Here is a 20,162-nt window from a genome sequence, read left to right as displayed (position 1 = left end):
GAGGAGGGAAAGAGAAGAGAGAAAAAAAGGGGGAAATAATAAATTATTACTGTTTTTTTTTGTGGGGTGTTTTACCCTTTTTTTTTTTTTTTTTTTTTTACTTTTTACTCTTTATTAATTCTAATTAGTGCTATCAATAAGACCACCCTCAGATGCCGATAAGAAAGAGGAAATCGAATATTATGGATACAAAAGAAAGAGAGGTAACACAAATAGATGTGGAAAAATCTATGGAGAAAAGACTTAACATATTGGAAGCCTTGGAGCTAAATGACAGAGAATTTAAAATAGAAATCTTAAAAATACTCAGAGATATACAAGAAAACACAGAAAGGCAATATAGGGAGATCAGAAAACAACTCAATGAACACAAAGAATATATTACCAAGGAAATTGAAACTATAAAAACAAATCAAACAGAAATGAAAAACTCAATTCACGAGCTGAAAAACGAGGTAACAAGCTTAGCTAACAGAACAGCCCAGATTGAAGATAGGATTAGTGAAATAGAAGACAAACAACTTGAGGCACAACAGAGAGAAGAAGAAAGAGACTCAAAAATAATAAAAAACGAGAAAGCCCTACAGGAATTGTCTGACTCCATCAGAAAGAATAACATAAGAATAATAGGTATATCAGAGGGAGAAGAGAAAGAAAATGGAATGGAGAATATACTCAAACAAATAATAGACGAGAACTTCCCAAGCCTGTGGAAGGAACTAAAGCCTCAAATTCAAGAAGCAAACAGAACACCAAGTTTTCTTAACCCCAACAAACCCACTCCAAGGCACATCATAATAAAGATGACACAAACCAATGACAAAGAAAAAATTCTCAAGGCAGCCAGGGAAAAGAAGAGTACAACATATAAAGGAAGGCCTATTAGATTATCATCAGATTTCTCAGCAGAAACTCTACAAGCTAGAAGAGAGTGGACCCCAATATTTAAAGCCCTGAAAGAGAGGAACTTTCAGCCAAGAATACTATACCCATCAAAGCTATCCTTCAAGTATGAAGGAGATATAAAAACATTCACAAATACAGAAAAGATGAGAGAATTTATCAACAGAAAGCCCCCACTCCAGGAAATACTAAAGGGGGTTTTCCAACCAGATTCAAAGAACAAAAGAAAACAACACCACAAGTAACAGCTCCACCAAGAACACAATAAAACCAAACTTAAACTGTGACAACAAAGGAAAAAAAAGGGGGGAGAGGATGGAGATTAACAGTAGCAAAGGATGATGAAGTGCAGAAATACTTATAAGATAGGGTACTACAATGAATATGGTAGGTACCCTTTTCATTACTTAATGGTAACCACCCTTAAAAAAACCACCACAAAAACACTTGACTTAAAAAAGGTAGCAACAGAGGAAAGAAGTATGGAACACAAACAAACAAAAACAAATGATAGAAAAACAAAAGAGAAGAATCAAACTAGATACAAAACTAACAGAAAGCAATTTATAAAATGGCAGTAGGGAACCCACAAGTGTCAATAATTACACTAAATGTAAATGGATTAAACTTACCAATAAAAAGACACAGAGTAGCAGAATGGATTAAAAAAGAAAATCCAACTATATGCTGCCTACAAGAAACACATCTAAGCAACAAGGATAAAAACAAATTCAAAGTGAAAGGCTGGAAAACAATACTCCAAGCAAACAACACCCAAAAAAAAAGCAGGCGTAGCAATACTCATATCTAATAATGCTGACTACAAGACAGAAAAAGTACTCAGAGACAAAAATGGTCATTTCATAATGATTAAGGGGAAGTTGAATCAAGAAGACATAACAATCCTTAACATATATGCACCAAACCAAGGAGCACCAAAATATATAAGACAGCTACTTATTGACCTTAAAACAAAAACTAACAAAAATACAATCATACTTGGAGACCTCAATACACTGCTGACGGCTCTAGATCGGTCATCCAAACAGAGAATCAATAAAGATATAGTGGCCTTAAACGAAATACTAGAACACCTGGATATGATAGACATCTACAGGACACTTCATCCCAAAGCGACAGAGTATACATTTTTCTCTAGTGTACATGGAACATTCTCAAGAATTGACCATATGTTGGGCCACAAAGACAATATCAGCAAATTTAGAAAAATTGAAATTGTACCAAGCATATTTTCTGATCATAAAGCCTTGAAACTAGAATTCAACTGCAAAAAAGAGGGGGAAAAACCCACAAAAATGTGGAAAGTAAACAACATACTTCTAAAAAATGAATGGGTCAAAGAAGAAATAAGCGCAGAAATCAAAAGATATATACAGACAAATGAAAATGAAAATACGACATATCAGAATCTCTGGGATGCAGCAAAAGCAGTAATAAGAGGAAAGTTCATATCGCTTCAGGCCTATATGAACAAACAAGAGAGAGCCGAAGTAAACCACTTAACTTCACACCTTAAGGAACTAGAAAAAGAAGAACAAAGACAACACAAAACCAGCCGAAGAAAGGAGATAATAAAAATCAGAGCAGAAATAAATGAAATAGAGAACAGAAAAACTATAGAAAAAATAAATAAAACAAGGAGCTGGTTCTTTGAAAAGATCAACAAAATTGACAAACCCTTGGCAAGACTCACCAAGGAAAAAAGACACAGGACTCAAATAAATAAAATCCAAAATGAAAGAGGAGAGATCACCACAGACATCATAGATATACAAAGAATTATTGTAGAATACTATGAAAAATTATATGCCACCAAATACAACAATCTAGAAGAAATGGATAAATTCCTAGAACAATACAACCTTCCTAGACTGAGTCATGAAGAAGCAGAAAGCCTAAACAGACCAATCAGCAGGGAGGAAATAGAAAAAACTATTAAAAATCTCCCCAAAAATAAAAGTCCAGGCCCAGACGGTTATACTAGTGAATTCTATCAAACATTCAAAGAAGACTTGGTTCCTATTCTACTCAAAGTCTTCCAAAAAATTGAAGAAGAAGCAATACTTCCAAACACATTTTATGAGGCCAACATAACCCTCATACCAAAACCAGGCAAGGATGGCACAAAGAAAGAAAACTACAGACCAATATCTCTAATGAATACAGATGCTAAAATACTAAACAAAATACTGGCAAACTGAATACAACAACATATTTAAAAAATAATACATCATGATCAAGTGGGATTCATCCCAGAATCTCAAGGATGGTTCAACATACGCAAAACGGTTAACGTAATACACCATATCAACAAAACAAAGAACAAAAACCACATGATCTTATCAATAGATGCAGAAAAGGCTTTTGATAAAATACAACACAATTTTATGTTTAAGACTCTCAACAAAATGGGTATAGAAGGAAAATATCTCAACATGATAAAGGCCATATATGATAAACCATCAGCCAACATCCTATTAAACGGCATAAAACTGAGGACTTTCTACCTTAAATCAGGAACAAGACAGGGTTGTCCACTCTCTCCACTCTTATTCAACGTGGTGCTAGAAGTTCTGGCCAGAGCAATCAGACAAGACAAAGAAATAAAAGGCATCCATATCGGAAAAGAAGAAGTAAAGCTATCACTTTTTGCTGATGATATGATCCTATACATCGAAAATCCGAAGGACTCCACAAAAAGATTATTAGAAACAATAAACCAATACAGTAAGGTCGCAGGATACAAAATTAACATACAAAAGTCCATAGCCTTTCTATATGCCAACAATGAAATATTAGAAAACGAACTCAAAAAAATAATCCCCTTCACGATTGCAACAAAAAAAATAAAATACCTAGGAATAAACATAACAAAGAACGTAAAGGACCTATATAATGAAAATTACAAAGCATTGTTAAGGGAAATCGAAAAAGATACAATGAGATGGAAAAATATTCCTTGTTCTTGGATAGGAAGAATAAATATAATCAAAATGGCCATATTACCCAAAGCAATATACAAATTTAATGCAATTCCCATCAAAATCCCTATGAGATTTTTTAAAGAAATGGAACAAAAAATCATCAGATTTATATGGAACTATAAAAAACCCCGAATAGCCAAAACAATCCTAAGGAAAAAGAATGAAGCTGAGGGCATTACAATATCTGACTTTAAACTATATTATAGGGCCACGATAATCAAAACAGCATGGTATTGGCAGAAAAATAGACACTCAGACCAATGGAACAGAATAGAAAGCCCAGAAATAAAACCACATATATATGGTCAAATAATCTTTGATAAAGGGGCCAACAACACACAATGGAGAAAAGAAAGCCTTTTCAACAAATGGTGTTGGGAAAACTGGAAAGCCACATGCAAAAGAATGAAACTCGACTACAGCCTGTCCCCGTGTACTAAAATTAATTCAAAATAGATCAAAGACCTAAATATAAGACCTGAAACAATAAAGTACATAGAAGAAGACATAGGTACTAAAATCATGGACCTGGGTTTTAAAGAACATTTTATGAACTTGACTCCAATGGCAAGAGAAGTGAAGGCAAAGATAAATGAATGGGACTACATCAGAATTAAAAGTTTTTGCTCAGCAAGAGAAACTGATATCAAAATAAACAGACAGCCAACTATATGGGAACTGATATTTTCAAACAACAGCTCAGATAAGGGCCTAATATCCAAAATTTACAAAGAACTCATAAAACTCAACAACAAACAAACAAACAATCCAATTAAAAAATGGGAAGAGGACATGAACAGACACTTCTCCCAGGAAGAGATACAAATGGCCAACAGATTTATGAAAAGATGCTCAGCTTCATTAGTTATTAGAGAAATGCAAATCAAAACTACAATGAGATACCACCTCACTCCTGTTAGATTAGCTATTATCAACAAGACGGGTAATAGCAAATGTTGGAGAGGCTGTGGAGAAAAAGGAACCCTCATTCACTGTTGGTGGGACTGTAAAGTAGTACAACCATTATGGAGGAAAGTATGGTGGTTCCTCAAAAAACTGCAAATAGAACTACCTTATGACCCAGCAATCCCTCTACTGGGTATATACCCCAAAACCTCAGAAACATTGATACATGAAGACACATGTAGCCCCATGTTCATTGCAGCACTGTTCACAGTGGCCAAGACATGGAAACAACCAAAAAGCCCTTCAATAGAAGACTGGATAAAGAAGATGTGGCACATATACACTATGGAATACTACTCAGCCATAAGAAATGATGACATCAGATCATTTACAGCAAAATGGTGGGATCTTGATAACATTATAAGGAGTGAAATAAGTAAATCAGAAAAAAACAAGAACTACATGATTCCATACATTGGTGGAACATAAAAATGAGACTAAGAGACATGGACAAGAGTGTGGTGGTTACCAAGGGTGGGGGGGGAGGGAGGACATGGGAGGGAGGGAGGGAGAGAGTTAGGGGGAGGGGGAGGGGCACAGAGAACTAGATAGAGGGTGACGGAGGGCAATCTGACTTTGGGCGAGGGGTTTGCAACATAATTTGATGACAAAATAACCTAGACATGTTTTCTTTGAATATATGTACCCTGATTTATTAATGTTATCCCATTACCATTAATAAAAATTTATTAAAAAAAAAAAAAAAAAAAAGTACCTGTTTCATGCCCTGGCCTGATAGCTTGGTTGGTTATAGTATCATCCTGCTATGCAAAGGTTGCAGGTTTGATCCCTGGTCAGGGCACCTACAGGAACAGATTGATGGTCTGTCTTCTCTCCCCTTTGTTCTCTTTCTGAAATCAATAAATAAAATTTTAAAAATTAAAATGAAGTACCTGTTTCATAGGTTTATTGTCTAAGCAAGTGTCCAGTGTAAGCATTCAGCAACCCCCCCCAGCAAGGTTAGCTTTGTACTGATATGTAACAAAGCTAGGTGGACTCCAGCCCAGTGGGCAGTGATCTGTACTTACACCGTCTTAAGCTCTGGTGGCTGTGAGAATTGAAATAGTGTGTCATGTGTCCCAAGCATGACCTGGCATGTGGGAAACCTTACAATTATTTTATTTTCATTTTTTTTTAGATTTTATTTATTCATTTTTAGAGAGAGAGAGAAGGGAAAAGGAGCAGGAAGCATCAACTCCCATATGTGCCTTGACCAGGCAAGCCCAGGGTTTCGAACTGGCAACCTCAGTGTTCCAGCTCGATGCTTTGCCCACTGTGTCACCGCAGGTCAGACAACACCTTACAATTATGAGCAGGGTATTTCCAGCGCTCTTTGAGCAATAAAAGGCAGGTGCTAATCGGGTAGTGACTGTCCAGATACATTTGCATTTCTGTTTTTTTGGGTTTTTTTTAACAGAGACAGAGAGTCAGAGAGAGGGATAGACAGGGACAGACAGACAGGAACGGAGAGATGAGAAACATCAATCATTAGTTTTTCGTTGAGCATTGCAACACCTTAATTGTTCATTGATTGCTTTCTCATACGTGCCTTGACTGCGGGCCTTTAGCAGACCGAGTAACCCCTTGCTTGAGCCAGCGACCTTGGGCTCAAGCTGGTGAGCTTTTGCTCAAACCAGATGAGCCCTTGCTCAAGCTGGCGACCTTGGGGTCTCGAGCCTGGGTCTTCCGCATCCCAGTCCAACGCTCTATCCACTGCGCCACCACCCAGTCAGGCACATTTGCATTTCTGGACTAGGGTTTTTTATATATATATTTCTGGGGAGAGTCATTGAGAATCTAATGAAAGCTATGGTCCTTCCTCTTTCAGCAAGTTGTAAATACATATACAGCTATGTATATTAATTCCAAGGGTTCATGGGCACCACAGTACCTTTCCATGAATCCCCAGAGGTTTGGACTGCCTGACATTTTAATAAGTCAGTAAGATACACGTGACCAAAAAGTCCAAACAGTACAAAAGTTTATATGGTAGAAAAGAAGTCTTTTAACCACCTGGAACTTAGTCTCTTATTTCTTCTCCCTTAATAAACGAGGCAACCACTGTTACTACTTTACTAGTTCCAGAGATGATAAAAAAAATGTATCTTGTTGCTCAACTTGATTAGTCAATGTGTGTGTTATGTGCTGTTGAGCTGGCTCTGACTACTGGCAACTCTACAAATAAATGCTACTCAGAATGTCCTGTCCTCAACAGCCCGCTTGGCTGCTGTAGACTCATGTCTCTCTGTCTTCTTTTATGAAGCCAACCCATCTCGTATTTGGTCTTTCTCTTTTTCTGCTGCCTCCTATTTTCCCCACATTATTGTCTTTTCTAAGGAGTCCTGCCTTCTTATGATGCGCCTGAAGTAGGACAGCTTCAGTTTTGTCATTTTTGCCTTCAGCAATGTTTCAGTCTTAATTTGCTCTTGGACCCACTTGTTCATTTTTCTGGTGGTCCAGGGTATTCGTAGAGCTTTCCTCCAACACTACAAACAAATCCTTTGTTCTTACTTTCTATCCTTCTTTACTATCCAACTTTTGCATTCATACACACTAATTGGGAATACCAGGGTCTTGATCTTAGCCTCAGTCACTAATGACACATCTAAGCTCTTGGTGATCTTTCCTGATTCTTCCATTGCTGCCCTTCTGAGACTCAGCCTTCTCTTGATTTCTTGGCTGCAGTCTCCATTTGAATTGAGGACTGAACCAAGGTAAGCATTAGGCATTAGGAAAATGTAAATCAAAAGCACAATGGGATGCCACTTCACACCTGCTAGAATAACTAAAATTAAAAAAAAGAAAACAAAACACGCACAACATAAAAAGTGTAGATAAGGATGAGGAGAAATTGGAACCCTCATGCCTGACCAGGCAGTGGCGCAGTGGATAGAGCGTGGGACTGGGATGTGGAGGACCCAGGTTCAAGACCCCGAGGTCGCCAGCTTGAGTGTGGGCTCATCTGTTTTGAGCAAGGCTCACCAGCTTGAGCCCAAGGTCACTGGTTCGAGCAAGGGGGTCACTCGGTCTGCTGTAGTCCCCCGGTCAAGGCACATATGAGAAATCAATCCATGAACAACTAAGGAACTGCAATGAAGAGTTGATGTTTCTCATCTCTCTCTCTCTGTCTGTCTGTCCCTCTCTCTATCTCTGCCACTAAATAAATAAATAAATAAATAAATAAGAAAAGAAATTGGAACCCTTATGCTTTGGTGGTGGAATTATAAAATGGGGAGCTGCTTTTCCCCACATCCTCAGCTGCAGGAGGTCAAACATAGTTCTATATGACCCAGCAATTCCACAAGTAAATACCTAAGAGAAGTGTAAACATAAGTTCATACAAAAATCTTGTGCATGCACCAGTGTTCACAGCAATATTCAGAATATGGAGACCACCCAAATGTCCAACAGATGACTGGATAAACAATGTACTATATCCTTACATTAGAATATTATTCATTAAATTTATTTTAATTAAACATCCATTAAAAAGAATGAAATACTGATATATGCTACAGCATGGATAAACCTTGAAATGATTTTGCTAAGTAAAATGTATGATTCCATTTTTATGAAATGTTCAGAATAGGCAAATCAATTGAGATAGAAACAAGGAAAGGGTGAGGGGGGTTGAAGAGGGAAGTGGTAATGGTCACCAGACGTGGGGGTGATGAAATGTTCTAAAATTAAATTATGGTTATGGTGATGATTGTACAGCTCTAAATGTACTAAAAAATATAATTATATACTAAAAAATATTTTGTATGTTAAAAACCATTGAGCTATATATAGATGATGGTATGTAAATTGTATCTCAGTAAAGCTTTTAGAAACACACAAATATGCAATGGTTATTCTTAGGCATGTAAAAAAATGTTGAGGTTCCACTCCTCTCTCTTTTATTATTTTTTGCTTTACACAGGGTATTTCATTCACACTGTTTTGGATTTTGTGTTTTTTCATGTCTTTCTTGGCCATTCTTTCTCAACAGTACTTTTGGATCACTTTATTATTTTTGCCTGATATTCTATTGTAAGGATATTCTGTACTTTTTATAACTTACTTTAGTTGCTGCATATTGAGGTTGTTTTCATTCTTGTGCTACAAATAGTGATGCCTTCCAAGGATGTACCAATTTTCACGTCCATCATGACATATGGGAGTCCATTTCCCCAGTCTAATGGGTTGAAAACAACTTCAATTGTACTTTTTATTTTATTTGTTTTTAGAGAGAATCAATTGGTCTCATTTATGCATTCGTTGATTGATTTTTCAATTTTTTTCTTTTTGGGGGGAGATTTGGCAAGAGGATTTATTTTTTGGGGTTTTTTGTTGTTTTTTTGTATTTTTCTGAAGTTGGAAACGGGGAGGCAGTCAGAAGACTCCCGCATGCGCCCGACCGGGATCCACCCGGCACGCCCACCAGGGGGTGACGCTCTGCCCATCTGGAGTGTCACTCTGTCGCAACCGGAGCCATTCCAGTGCCTGAGGCAGAGGCCACAAAGCCATCCTCAGCGTCCAGGCCAACTTTGCTCCAATGGAACCTTGGCTGTGGGAGGGGAAGAGAGACAGAGGAAGGAAAGGGGGAGGGGTGGAGAAGCAGATGGGCACTTCTCCTGTGTGCCCTGTCCGGGAATCGGACCTGGGACTCCTGCATGCCAGGCCAACGCTCTACCACTGAGCCAATCGGCCAGGGCTGGTGATTTTTCAATTTTTTTAAAAAAGTATTTATTTATTTTGTATTTTTCTGAAATGAGAAGCGGGGAGGCAGAGAGACAGACTCCCGCATGTGCCCAACCAGGATCCACCCAACATGCCCAGTAGGGGGCGATGCTGTGCCTATCTGGGGTGATGCTCTGTTGCAACCAGAGCCATTCTAGCGCCTGAGGTAGAGGCTGTGGAGCCATCCTCAGTGCCCGGGGCCAACTTTGCTCCAATGGAGCCTTGGCTGCGAGAAGGGAAGAGAGAGAGAGAGAGAAAGGAGAGGGGGAAGGGTGGGAAGCAGATGGGTGCTTCTCCTGTGTGCCCTGGATGGAAATCAAACCCGGGACTTCCATATGCCGGCTGACGCTCTACCACTGAGCTAACCTGCCAGGGCTTTATTTATTTTCTTTGACTGAGACAGAGAGTCAGAGAGAGGGACAGATAGGGATAGACAGACAGGAAGGGAGAGAGATGAGAAGCATCAATTCTTCATTGCAGCGCCTTAGTGGTTCATTGATTGCTTTCATATATGTGCCTTGACTTGGGTGCTAGAGCAGAGTCAGTGATCCCTCAGTCAAGCCTGTGACCTTGGGCTCAAGCCAGTGACCTTGGGCTTCAAGCCAGCGACCATGGGGTTATGTCTGTGATCCCGCACTCAAGCCAGTGACCCCGCGCTTAAGCTGGTGAGCCAGTGCTCAAGCCGGGTGAGCCTTTGCTCAAGCTGGCAACCTTGGGGTTTCGAACCTGGGTCTTCTGTGTCCCAGCCTGATGCTCTATCCACTATGCCACTGCCTGGTCAGGCCATTGATTGATTATTTTAAAAAACTTTTTATTTATTGATTTTAGAAGAGAGAGAGAGAGAGATGGAAGAGCAGGAAGCATCAACGCCCAGTTGCTTTGTAGTTGCTTGAGTTGTTTCTCATGTGTGCCTTGACCAGGCAAGCCCAGGGATTTGAACCAGAGACCAGTGACCTCAGCATTTCTTTTTTTTTTTTTTGTATTTTTTTGAAGCTCGAAACGGGGAGGCAGTCAGACAGACTCCCGCATGCGCCCGACCGGGATCCACCCGGCATGCCCACCATGGGGCGATGCTCTGCCCATCCGGGGCATCACTCTGTCGCAACCAGAGCCACTCCAGCACCTGGGGCAGAGGCCAAGGAGCCATCCCCAGCGCCTGGGCCATCTTTTGCTCCAATGGAGCCTTGGCTGCGGGAGGGGAAGAGAGAGACAGAGAGGCAGGAGAGGGGGAGGGGTGGAGAAGCAGATGGGCGCCTCTCCTGTGTGCCCTGGCCGGGAATTGAACCCGGGACTTCCGCATGCCAGGCTGACGCTCTACCACTGAGCCAACCGGCCAGGGCCACCTCAGCATTTCTGGTCAAGGCTTTATTCACTATGTCATTTTGATTTTTTAATTTTTTTTTTTTTTTAGACACAGAAAGGAAAGGGGAGAGAAAAAAAGAGGGGGGAAGCATTCATTTGTTGTTCCACTTAGTTGTGGGTTCATTGGTTGTTTCTGGTATGTGTCCTGACCTGGGGTTGAACCCTCAACCATGGGGTGTCTGTTGGTGTTCTAACCAACTGAGATACCCAGCCAAGGCCACTTTTAATTTAAAAAAAAATTATTTTTTTTTTTAGTGAGAGGAGGGGAGGCAGAAACATAGACTCCTTCCTGTATGTACAACCAGGATTCACCTGGCAGGCCCCCTAAGGGCGATGCTGTGCCCATCTAGGCCTGCTCTGTTGCTTAGCAACTGAGCTATTTTTAGTGCCTGAGGCAGGGGCCACCTCAGCCATTCTCAATGCTTGGGCCAACTTGCTTAAACCATTGAGCCATGACTGCAGGAAGAGGAGGAGGAAGAGAGAGAGAGAGAGAGAGTGTGGGAGGGAGGGGTGGAGAAGCAGATGGTCACTTCTGTGTGCCCTGACTAGGAATTGAACCCAGGACATACACATGCCTGGACCAACACTATACACTGAGCCAACTGACCAGGGGTAATTTTTTTTCTAATTTATTTTAATTGATTTTGGAGAGAGAGGAAGATGCGGGGGGAGAGAGAGAGAAACATTGATTTGTTATTCCACTTTTTATGCATTCCTTGGTTCATTCTTGTATGTGCCCTGACCAGGGATTGAACCTGCTAACTTGGCTTATAGGGACTACACTTTACCAATTGAGTACTCGGCCAGGGCTTATTTGTACTTTTTAAATGATGAAGTAGAGTCATTTTTTAATACATAATTTATTTGTTTTTTGGTTCCTTTTTCCATTTTATCTTTTTTTTTGAGAGAGAGAGAGAGAGAGGGGCAGATTGGAAGGGAGAGAGATGAGAAGCATCAACTCATACTTGCATTACTTTAGTTGTTCATTGCTTGTTTCTCATATGTGCCTTGACAGGAGGGGGGCTCAAGCTGAGCCACTAAAACCCTTGCTCAAGACGGAGACCTTGGACTTCAAGCCAGCAACCATGGGATCATTTTGATGATCCTATGCTCTATGGCCAGTTGCCCTGGCCATGCAGGTTCACACTGGATTTGGACAGACAGTAGAGAAACTGTGAAGCCAGAAAATGGTGGGCCATTCTATTTATTAGAGTCTCGCAATGGCAGATGAGCAAGCAGGCAGGGAAAACCGCTTCTTTCTCTCAGGGCTGATAAGCAACAGGCTGGGGGAGGGGAAATCCCTTCTCTGACAAACAATAGCAAAAAATGGCCCCACCTAATGGCGTCAGGCAATCAGCAATCTACAATCTGCGCCCTGAAGGCGAGCACCTGCAACCTTACATAGACAATACACATGTGGAGCTGCCCCATGCTCATGCACCAATCAGGCAAAGTACAAGTGAGCAAGCCTAACATACTTGTTTGCCCAACACATGCTCAAGCCTGTGACCCTGTGCTTGAGCCAGTGAGCCTGGTGCTCAAACCTGTGACCTCAGGGTTTCGAACCTGGGACCTCAGCATCCCAGGTAGATGCTCTATCCACTGTGTCACCATAGGTCCATTTTAATACGAATTCTCCTATTGTGATAATTTTTACATAGTAAAGCTGTCAGAACTTTGTCAAATGTTACAACTATTTTTTTTTGTATTTCTCTGAAGATGGAAACGGGGAGAGACAGTCAGACAGACTCCTGCATGCGCCTGACCAGGATCCACCTGGCACGCCCACCAGTGGGCGACGCTCTGCCCCTCCGGGGCGTCGCTCTGTCGCGACCAGAGCCACTCTAGCGCCTGGGGCAGAGGCCAAGGAGCCATCCCCAGCGCCTAGGCCATCTTTGCTCCAATGGAGCCTCGGCTGGGAGGGGAAGAGAGAGACAGAGAGGAAGGAGAGGGGGAGGGGTGGAGAAGCAGATGGGCGCTTCTCCTGTGTGCCCTGGCCGGGAATCGAACCTGGGACTTCTGCACGCCAGGCCGACGCTCTACCACTGAGCCAACCGGCCAGGGCTACAACTATTTTTTTTTGTTTGGATGGTCTTTATTTCCACAAGTGAGAAAAGAAAATCATGAAATCTACATCCAAGGAGTAGGCAATGTTTATGCTTACTTTTAAAAAGAGTTTAGAGGCCCTGGCCAGTTGGCTTAGTGGTAGAGTGTCAGCCTGATGTGCGGGAGTCCCGGGTTCGATTCCCGGCCAGGGCACACAGGAGAAGCGCCCATCTGCTTCTCCACCCCTCCCCCTCTCCTGCCTCTGTCTCTCTCTTCCCCTCCCACAGCCCAGCCGAGGCTCCAATGGAGCAAAGTTGGCCTGGGCGCTGAGGATGGCTCTGGGGCCTCTGCCTCAGGCGCTAGAATGGCTCTGATTGCAGCAGAGCGACGCCCCAGATGGGCAGAGCATCACCCCCTGGTGGGCATGCCAGGTGGATCCTGGTCAGGCGCATGCGGGAGTCTGTCTGACTGTCTCCCCGTTTTCAACTTCAGAAAAATAAAAATAAAAATAAAAAGAGTTTAGAAATGCTGATATTAATTATTCAGATGCCACCAGATCATTTCAATGAAGAGCCAAAATCTCTATGGTAGATTATCAACTTGGCATTATTGACATTTTGGACTGGGTAATTCTTTGTTGTGGGAGACTGTCTTATGTATTGCAGAATATGTAATAGCACTCTTCCCTTGGCCTCTACTCTCTACTTACTAGGTTCTAGTAGCAGGCCACTCCCCAAGTTGTGACAATAAAAAGTATCTACAGAAAAAAAAAAATCTACAGACATTGCTAAATATACCCCTCACTAGGAGAAACAAAATCATATTCCAGTTGAGAATTACTGGCCTAGGAGAATTCTAAACTAATTTTCTGTCAAGGTGCTTTAATCTTATCAGCATTGTGGGCTCTAGCTAATATGCTAATATGATTTTATATATTTAATAGGTCTCAAGTTTTCTAATATATTGTCAATTTTGTGTAATTTAGTTATTTTTAATTAGGGCAATTTTGAGTTTACATTATATATTTCTCATATAATTTAAAAATGCCTGGCCTGTGGTGGCACAGTAGATAAAGCATTCACCTGGAACACGAAGGTTGTTAGTTTGAAACCCTGGGTCTGCCTGATCAAGTCACATATGGCAAGCAATCAATGAACAACTAAGGTGAAGCAATTATGACTTGATACTTCTACTCCCTCTTCCTTTTCCTCTCTCTGTAAAAATCAATCAATAAAAAAAAATATTTTTAAAGCTAAGATATAAGAATAGGCACTCATTATACAGTGGTTGAAAGTATGTAAGAAAATAAATAGAAGAGACAATAAATGTAAAAAAATAGGAGAGGACACATGTTCTTGAGGCTAGAAGCAATTAATTCTGTGGAGCAGGGATGATATATAGCAACAGCGGTATGAGGTATATCCTTATAGCTTGGCACAAGACGTTCCAGCTTCATTTTTGTTTGCTTGTGACTGGTTGATTTGGTTTAACTGTTGACTACATTTAGTTGGATGATTTCAAGATAAGACGAAGCATGATGTGCCTAGTCTGTGGTGGCACAGTGGATAGAGTGTGCACTTTGAATGCTGAGGTTGCTGGTCGGAAACCCTTGGACTTGCTGGTTAAGGCACATACAACAAACCATCAATCAATGAATAACTAAAGTGAAGCAACTATGAGTTGATGCTTCTTGCTCCTCAACTCTCTCTCTCTGTAAAACCAATAAATAAAATCTTAAAAAAAAAGATGAAGGATAAAGCAAATGTAATGGAAAGAGATTTTAATTTGCTTTCTTTTTTTTTATTTAAAAAACTTAATAGGATGACATTGATCAATAAGAGTACATAGGTTTAGTCCTGGTCAAATAGCTCAGCTGATGAGTGTGTCTTCCAGAAGCACAGAGGTTCCTGGTTTGATCCCTGGTTAGGGTACATACAGGAACAGATCAATGTCCCTGTCTCTCTCTCTCCCTCCCTCTCTAAAATCAGTAATTAAAAAAAAATTTTTTTTTTAAAAAGTACTGTATTTCCTCCATGTATAAGACACTCCCATGTATAAAATGCACCTTAATTTTTGGGCCTGAAATTTAAAAAAAATGTATTACATAAGGCTATTGAACTCAAGTTTTATTCATCATAAAATTCATACAACTCCTCATCACTGTCAAAACTCCCATTAGCTTGTTCTCATCTGTGTCTGATGACTCGTCCTCCGTTCCATCTTGGCCTTTTAAAATGCCACACTTCTCAAATGACTTGACAACCACTGTATAAGATGCACCCAGTTTTTAGACTCCAAAGTTTTCGAAAAAGTGTGCGTCTTACATTTGGGGGAATATGGTTACATAAGTTTCAGGTAACAAAAAAAATTTTTTTTTAAGATTTTATTTATTGATTTTAGAGCGAGGAGAGAGAGAGAGAGAGAGAGAGAGGAGTGGTAGCGGGAAGGTTGGAGGCGCAGGAAGCATCAACTCATAGATGTATCTCATATGTGCCTTGACTGGTCAATTCCATGGTTTCAAACCAGCGACCTCAGTGTTCCAGGTTGACATTTTATCCACTGTGCCACCACAGGTCACACCAGGTGCCCAACACTAAAGTAAAATCTTTCCGATCTTATACATTTGTCACTCTTTACTCTCTGCCCTCCCCTTCCCGCACCCCTACCATGCCCATGAGTCTCATTTTTATAGCCCACCTATGTGTGAAATCATACAGTTCTTAGCTTTTATTACTTATTTTACTTAGTATAATGTCCTCAAGGTCCATCAATCTTGTTGTGAAGACCTGTCTTTTGACTTTTAATGTTTTTTTGCCAGGCGGATATTTCAGATTTTTGTGTAGTCTCTTTTTTTCCCCTTGGCTTCTAATTTCTAATTCCAATTCTGTCACTCTCTGGATGTGTCACTTGATCCTTTCTGAGCCAGTTTCCAGTTCTGTACAAGGGGTGGTGATGTTGGTGTAGCTTTGATGAGTGTATCCGGATCTAAAAGCCGACAACGCTTAGCAGCAGGTAACAACTTTCTCGGATTCCGAAACCGGACACCTCCTACCTTCTCAAACCGCGGCCCCAGGAACTGCGTGTTGCCCAGCCTCAACTTGCGCTCTACGGAGCCACGTGAGTGGCTCCGCCTCATCTCGCTTCTGACCAATGGACGAGTTTCGTAAGGCGTAGAGTCCCGCCTCCAAGCCTCCTGACCAACAGGCGAACTCCGTCTTGCTCGAAGTCTCGCCCCTCGCCGATTGGAGCAATGGGAACCCTCGGTCCGGCGCAGGACCCGCCCCTGCCGCACGCCAGGAGGCGGGCTCATCGGAGGCCCGTGGAGTCGGGTCTCGGGCGGAGGCCTCAGGATTGGGGTGGGCGGCAAGCGGGCGGCCGTGGAGGGACGTCTGGGCAGCGGCGCAGAGACAGAAGGGGCGGCTGGGCGGGCCGGTGATATTCCGAGGCGGCGGACTCAGGCACCGCCGGCTCCTGAGGGGGCGGCTCGGGCCCCTTCCGGCCCGGGCTAGTCGGCGAGGCCGCGGGAGCAGGGCGGGCTACGCGCCGGTCCGGCCCTGCCCTGCGGCCCGCCATCGGCGTTCAGTGCTATGCGCCCGCTCTGGGGTTTTGGGTCCGGCCGCCAAGTGTAGACTTTAAAGCGCCTGTAGTCTTCTGAAGCGCTTTGACATCTCTGAAGGGCTTTGAATAGCAGCGCTTTGTAGTCCTGAAGCGCTTTGACATCTAAGTAGCGCAGTGCAAACTGGAGTGTTTGGTAATCGCGGAAACACGTTGTGGGCTTGAAAACCGAACCAAAGCTTTTAATAAATCTTGCAGCGTTTTGACTTCTTCGAAGCTCTTTGGCATCTCTGAAACCTAGAGAATTGTGATGGGCAGTGGAAAGAAGGGGGGAAGGTCAGTAAGACTGGTCCCTGGCTCTCACCTTCGGGCTTGACCTCGCCCAGCGGGCCCCCGGGGATGGTGGGAGTCTGAGGAGGGGCAGCTAGGCGGCGTGGTGTTGGAATCCCCTCTTTACCATGCAGGTGCCCATGGCGTTGGAGTGGCGCAAGGTCAAGTACCACTGGAGGAGCACTTTGGAAGGATGTTCCCGAAAACGCAGCTGCCTTCGGGAGACCAGTGATGTGGCCCCCTCCAGACGGGCATATCATAGCTCTGCGTCGCGTTCTGGAGGGGCTAGCAGCCCCAAGCGCCTAAAAGCCCTGGAGAACAATGTGGCCTGCACACCGATGTTGTCCTGGGACTCATCCCGTCGCAGAAATTCTTCCTCCTCTTCCTCCTCCCATTCCTCTGGCCCAGGTGTGGAAAGGGCTGCCTCTAAAGGCTGCTTGATTCGGAACACACGGGCTTTCCTGTCGTCAGGGGCATCCCCTCTGCGCCCTGCCAACCCCTCTCTAGAAGAAATGGCTTCTCTAGAGGAGGAAACCTGCAGCCTTAAGGTAGGTGGCTGCAATGCCTTGCAACTGGTAAAGCCCCTTGCACGTGGCTTGAGATATCGGGGATGGGAATTTTGGTGAAAGGAAACTAAAAAAAAGATCACACTCTTTAAGATCTGTAGGGTCTTCCTAGAGGGCTACTTCATGCAGACACAGAAGACCAAGCAAGCAGTTGGCCAGGGAGGTGGCCTAAAGTTCTCTAGAGAGGTAGTTTTCAAACTTGGCCTTACTTTGGAACTACTTAGAAATGTTTAAAATATTCAGGTTTGCCTCCCACCCTTATTTAACTGGGCTAGGGTGTGGTCTGGGCTTCCACATTTTAAATGCTTTTCTGGTCATTGTAATGTGCCTCGGAGTTGGAGAAGCACTGCAGTAGAATGTGGATTGCATGCTCAAGAGACACAGATTTGTCTATTTTAGTTGCAAATTTAAGGAATTGTGTCCTTGTACTTTGAACCACTCTGAATGGAAACCAGGGAATAAGAATTTGATTTTTAGCATGTTTTTTCACTAAAGTGGTTTCCAGCACATTGGCGTTGTGGTTGGTGGGGCGGGAGTTGTTCTGCAGGTTAAACATTTAGTTCCTCAGTGGAACACACAGGACGATTTCTGAGTATTTGCAAGTGGACTAAGCAGTGCTTCACAGAGGAGGTTTACATTCATTTTAGATTAACCTTTTTTTAAAGGGTAATAACATTTTCCCAGATTTTTTTTGTGAGCGTGTGAGGAAAAGTTAAACCTGAGTCTGTTGGAAATAAAAGCAAATTCAATTCTGTCGCTTGTAGCATGCTGTTTCCCCATCCGAGTAGAGTGAGCACTAGCTGACCTCACTGGTGGTACTGTGTAAGCTTCATCCACTTATTAAATCCGGACTTGAACAAATATTTATTGAGGGCCTAGTTTGTGTCAAGCAGTGTTCTAGTTGCTTGGGATTGATTCTCCAGTTAAAAAACAGATCACTGCCCGATTAAGAGTTTACATTTTAGGTTTTGGAGCACTGAGCTTTGAAAGGTGAGGAGTTCTGCATCTGGAAGAATGAGGAGGTCTTTATGTGGGGAAGGGAAATGATGGGCTGTCACTAGAGAAAAATTATTTTACAGAAGCAGTAAAAACTAGGCTGCAAGGAAAGTGGGTTTGTCTTGGTTTCTTATGTGGAACTGTGAAAGGAGGCTATGTTTGGCTGTTCTACTTGGGGAACAATTGAGCTAAGTGCCCCAGCTCAGGTGTTTTCACTGTGTGCCACGCAGAACTCTTGTATGGGCTCTTGGGGATTGTTTTTTATTTTAGCTGTTTACTTTTTTTTTTTTTACAGAGACAGTCAGAGAAAGAGATAGACAGGGACAGACAGACAGGAACGGAGAGATGAGAAGCATCAATCATTAGTTTTTTGTTGCGCGTTGCAACACCTTAGTTGTTAATTGATTGCTTTCTCATACATGCCTTGACCGCGGGCCTTCAGCAGACCGAGTAACCCCTTGCTGGAGCCAATGACCTTGGGCTCAGGCCGGTGAGCTTTTGCTCAAACCAGATGAGCCTGCACTCAAGCTGCCGACCTCGGGGTCTCAAACCTGGGTCCTCCACATCCCAGTCCAACGCTCTATCCACTGTGCCACCGCTTGGTCAGGCTCTTGTGGATTTAAAAAAAATTTAATAGTGACTTGAAAAGCTTTGTCTTTGGCATAATAATACTGAATATGACTTGTGTAGATAAGGTGGATATAGGTTTTGCTCATATAATTTAATCTTTCATTAACACTTCTTGATGTGATTTCAGTGGATTTGGGTACAGCATAAAATAATATCAATTGATGAAATTTAACTTCACTACCAACTACAAATAGAGTGAAGCCTGGTATTGGGGGAGCAGAAAAATTAACCTTGCTTATTTAGTCTCTGAGGTGTGCTGCATCCCTGGCTGAGGCTGTCCTGCAGATCGGGAACTCAAGATTTAGGTTGTAGCCTGTAAGCCAGGTGGGTCTGATCTTTTTAGGGACCCACCTTTCTCTCATTTAGCCATTAGGGGCCTTGTTTTGCTAAAATCAATTCTATGGTTAACCAAGGAGCAATTAATAGTCCGGGCCTGTCTCAAAAGTCTTTGGGTTCACTTGTGCTCTGCTTGGTCAATAAACATTTGAGGGTTATTGTGTGTCAAACACTGTCAGGGCTTGGAGCCATTAGATGGCTTCTCAGGAACACAGTCTTGTCAGGATGGTTATCCTGACCCGGGACTGTTTCACAATGTGATATGGTGGAGTAAAGAGCTCAGAATGGAGGCTGGAGAGCTAGGTAGGGGCAGATTTCTATGGGGTTTTATTAGCCAAGGGAATTTGGATTTTATTCTAAGCCATTAGAGAGCTTATACAGGACTCTACAGAGGGAGAGCAGATTTACATTTTTGAAAGATCACTCATGTTGAGTGAGGTTAGACTATGAGGATGTTGATATTATCCATTCTAATTGTTCATCTCTAGCACTGCCAGCGGCTCTCCCAGAGTGTTGGACAACAAGGTGTACAGTAATTTACTCATCTTTATGAATTACAAAATGCCCCTCTTACCTTCTGTTCAGTCCATACCTCTTCCCCTCTATCTCTGCAATCATGTGTGAACTTGTTTATCTAGTAAGTCCTGTCAGCAAACACTTGCTACTGACTCAGCATAGAGGTCTCTATTGCCAGGTCAGAGAATATTCATGGGAGAGATGTCTGTCTTAGCCCGTTTTGGCTGCT

The 20,162-nt window shown here is 42.4% G+C and overlaps 1 protein-coding gene and 1 non-coding gene across 3 annotated transcripts in view; both read left to right on the top strand.

Annotated features, from left to right (window-relative positions):
• The first annotated feature begins 13,141 nt into the window (after positions 1 to 13,141).
• TRNAI-GAU (transfer RNA isoleucine (anticodon GAU)) lies at positions 13,142 to 13,217 on the top strand. Its single transcript has one exon. It is a non-coding gene; the product is annotated as a tRNA-Ile (tRNA).
• Positions 13,218 to 16,304: 3,087 nt separating this feature from the next.
• The window catches only part of TATDN2 (TatD DNase domain containing 2), a 34,692-nt gene continuing 30,834 nt past the window's right edge, over positions 16,305 to 20,162 (top strand). For both annotated transcript variants that reach the window (XR_010727282.1, XM_066244692.1), the window contains exons 1-2: positions 16,305 to 16,895; positions 17,024 to 17,437. Coding sequence is in view for 1 of the 2 variants with exons in the window: in XM_066244692.1 (XP_066100789.1) it covers positions 17,030 to 17,437 (408 nt within the window). In the remaining variant the exon portion in view is untranslated. The remainder of the gene's footprint in view (positions 16,896 to 17,023; positions 17,438 to 20,162) is intronic.

Source organism: Saccopteryx bilineata, chromosome 10 (genome assembly GCF_036850765.1).
Source record: "Saccopteryx bilineata isolate mSacBil1 chromosome 10, mSacBil1_pri_phased_curated, whole genome shotgun sequence".
Classification (NCBI taxonomy): domain Eukaryota; kingdom Metazoa; phylum Chordata; class Mammalia; order Chiroptera; family Emballonuridae; genus Saccopteryx; species Saccopteryx bilineata.
This window is presented reverse-complemented; position numbering and strand designations above follow the sequence as displayed.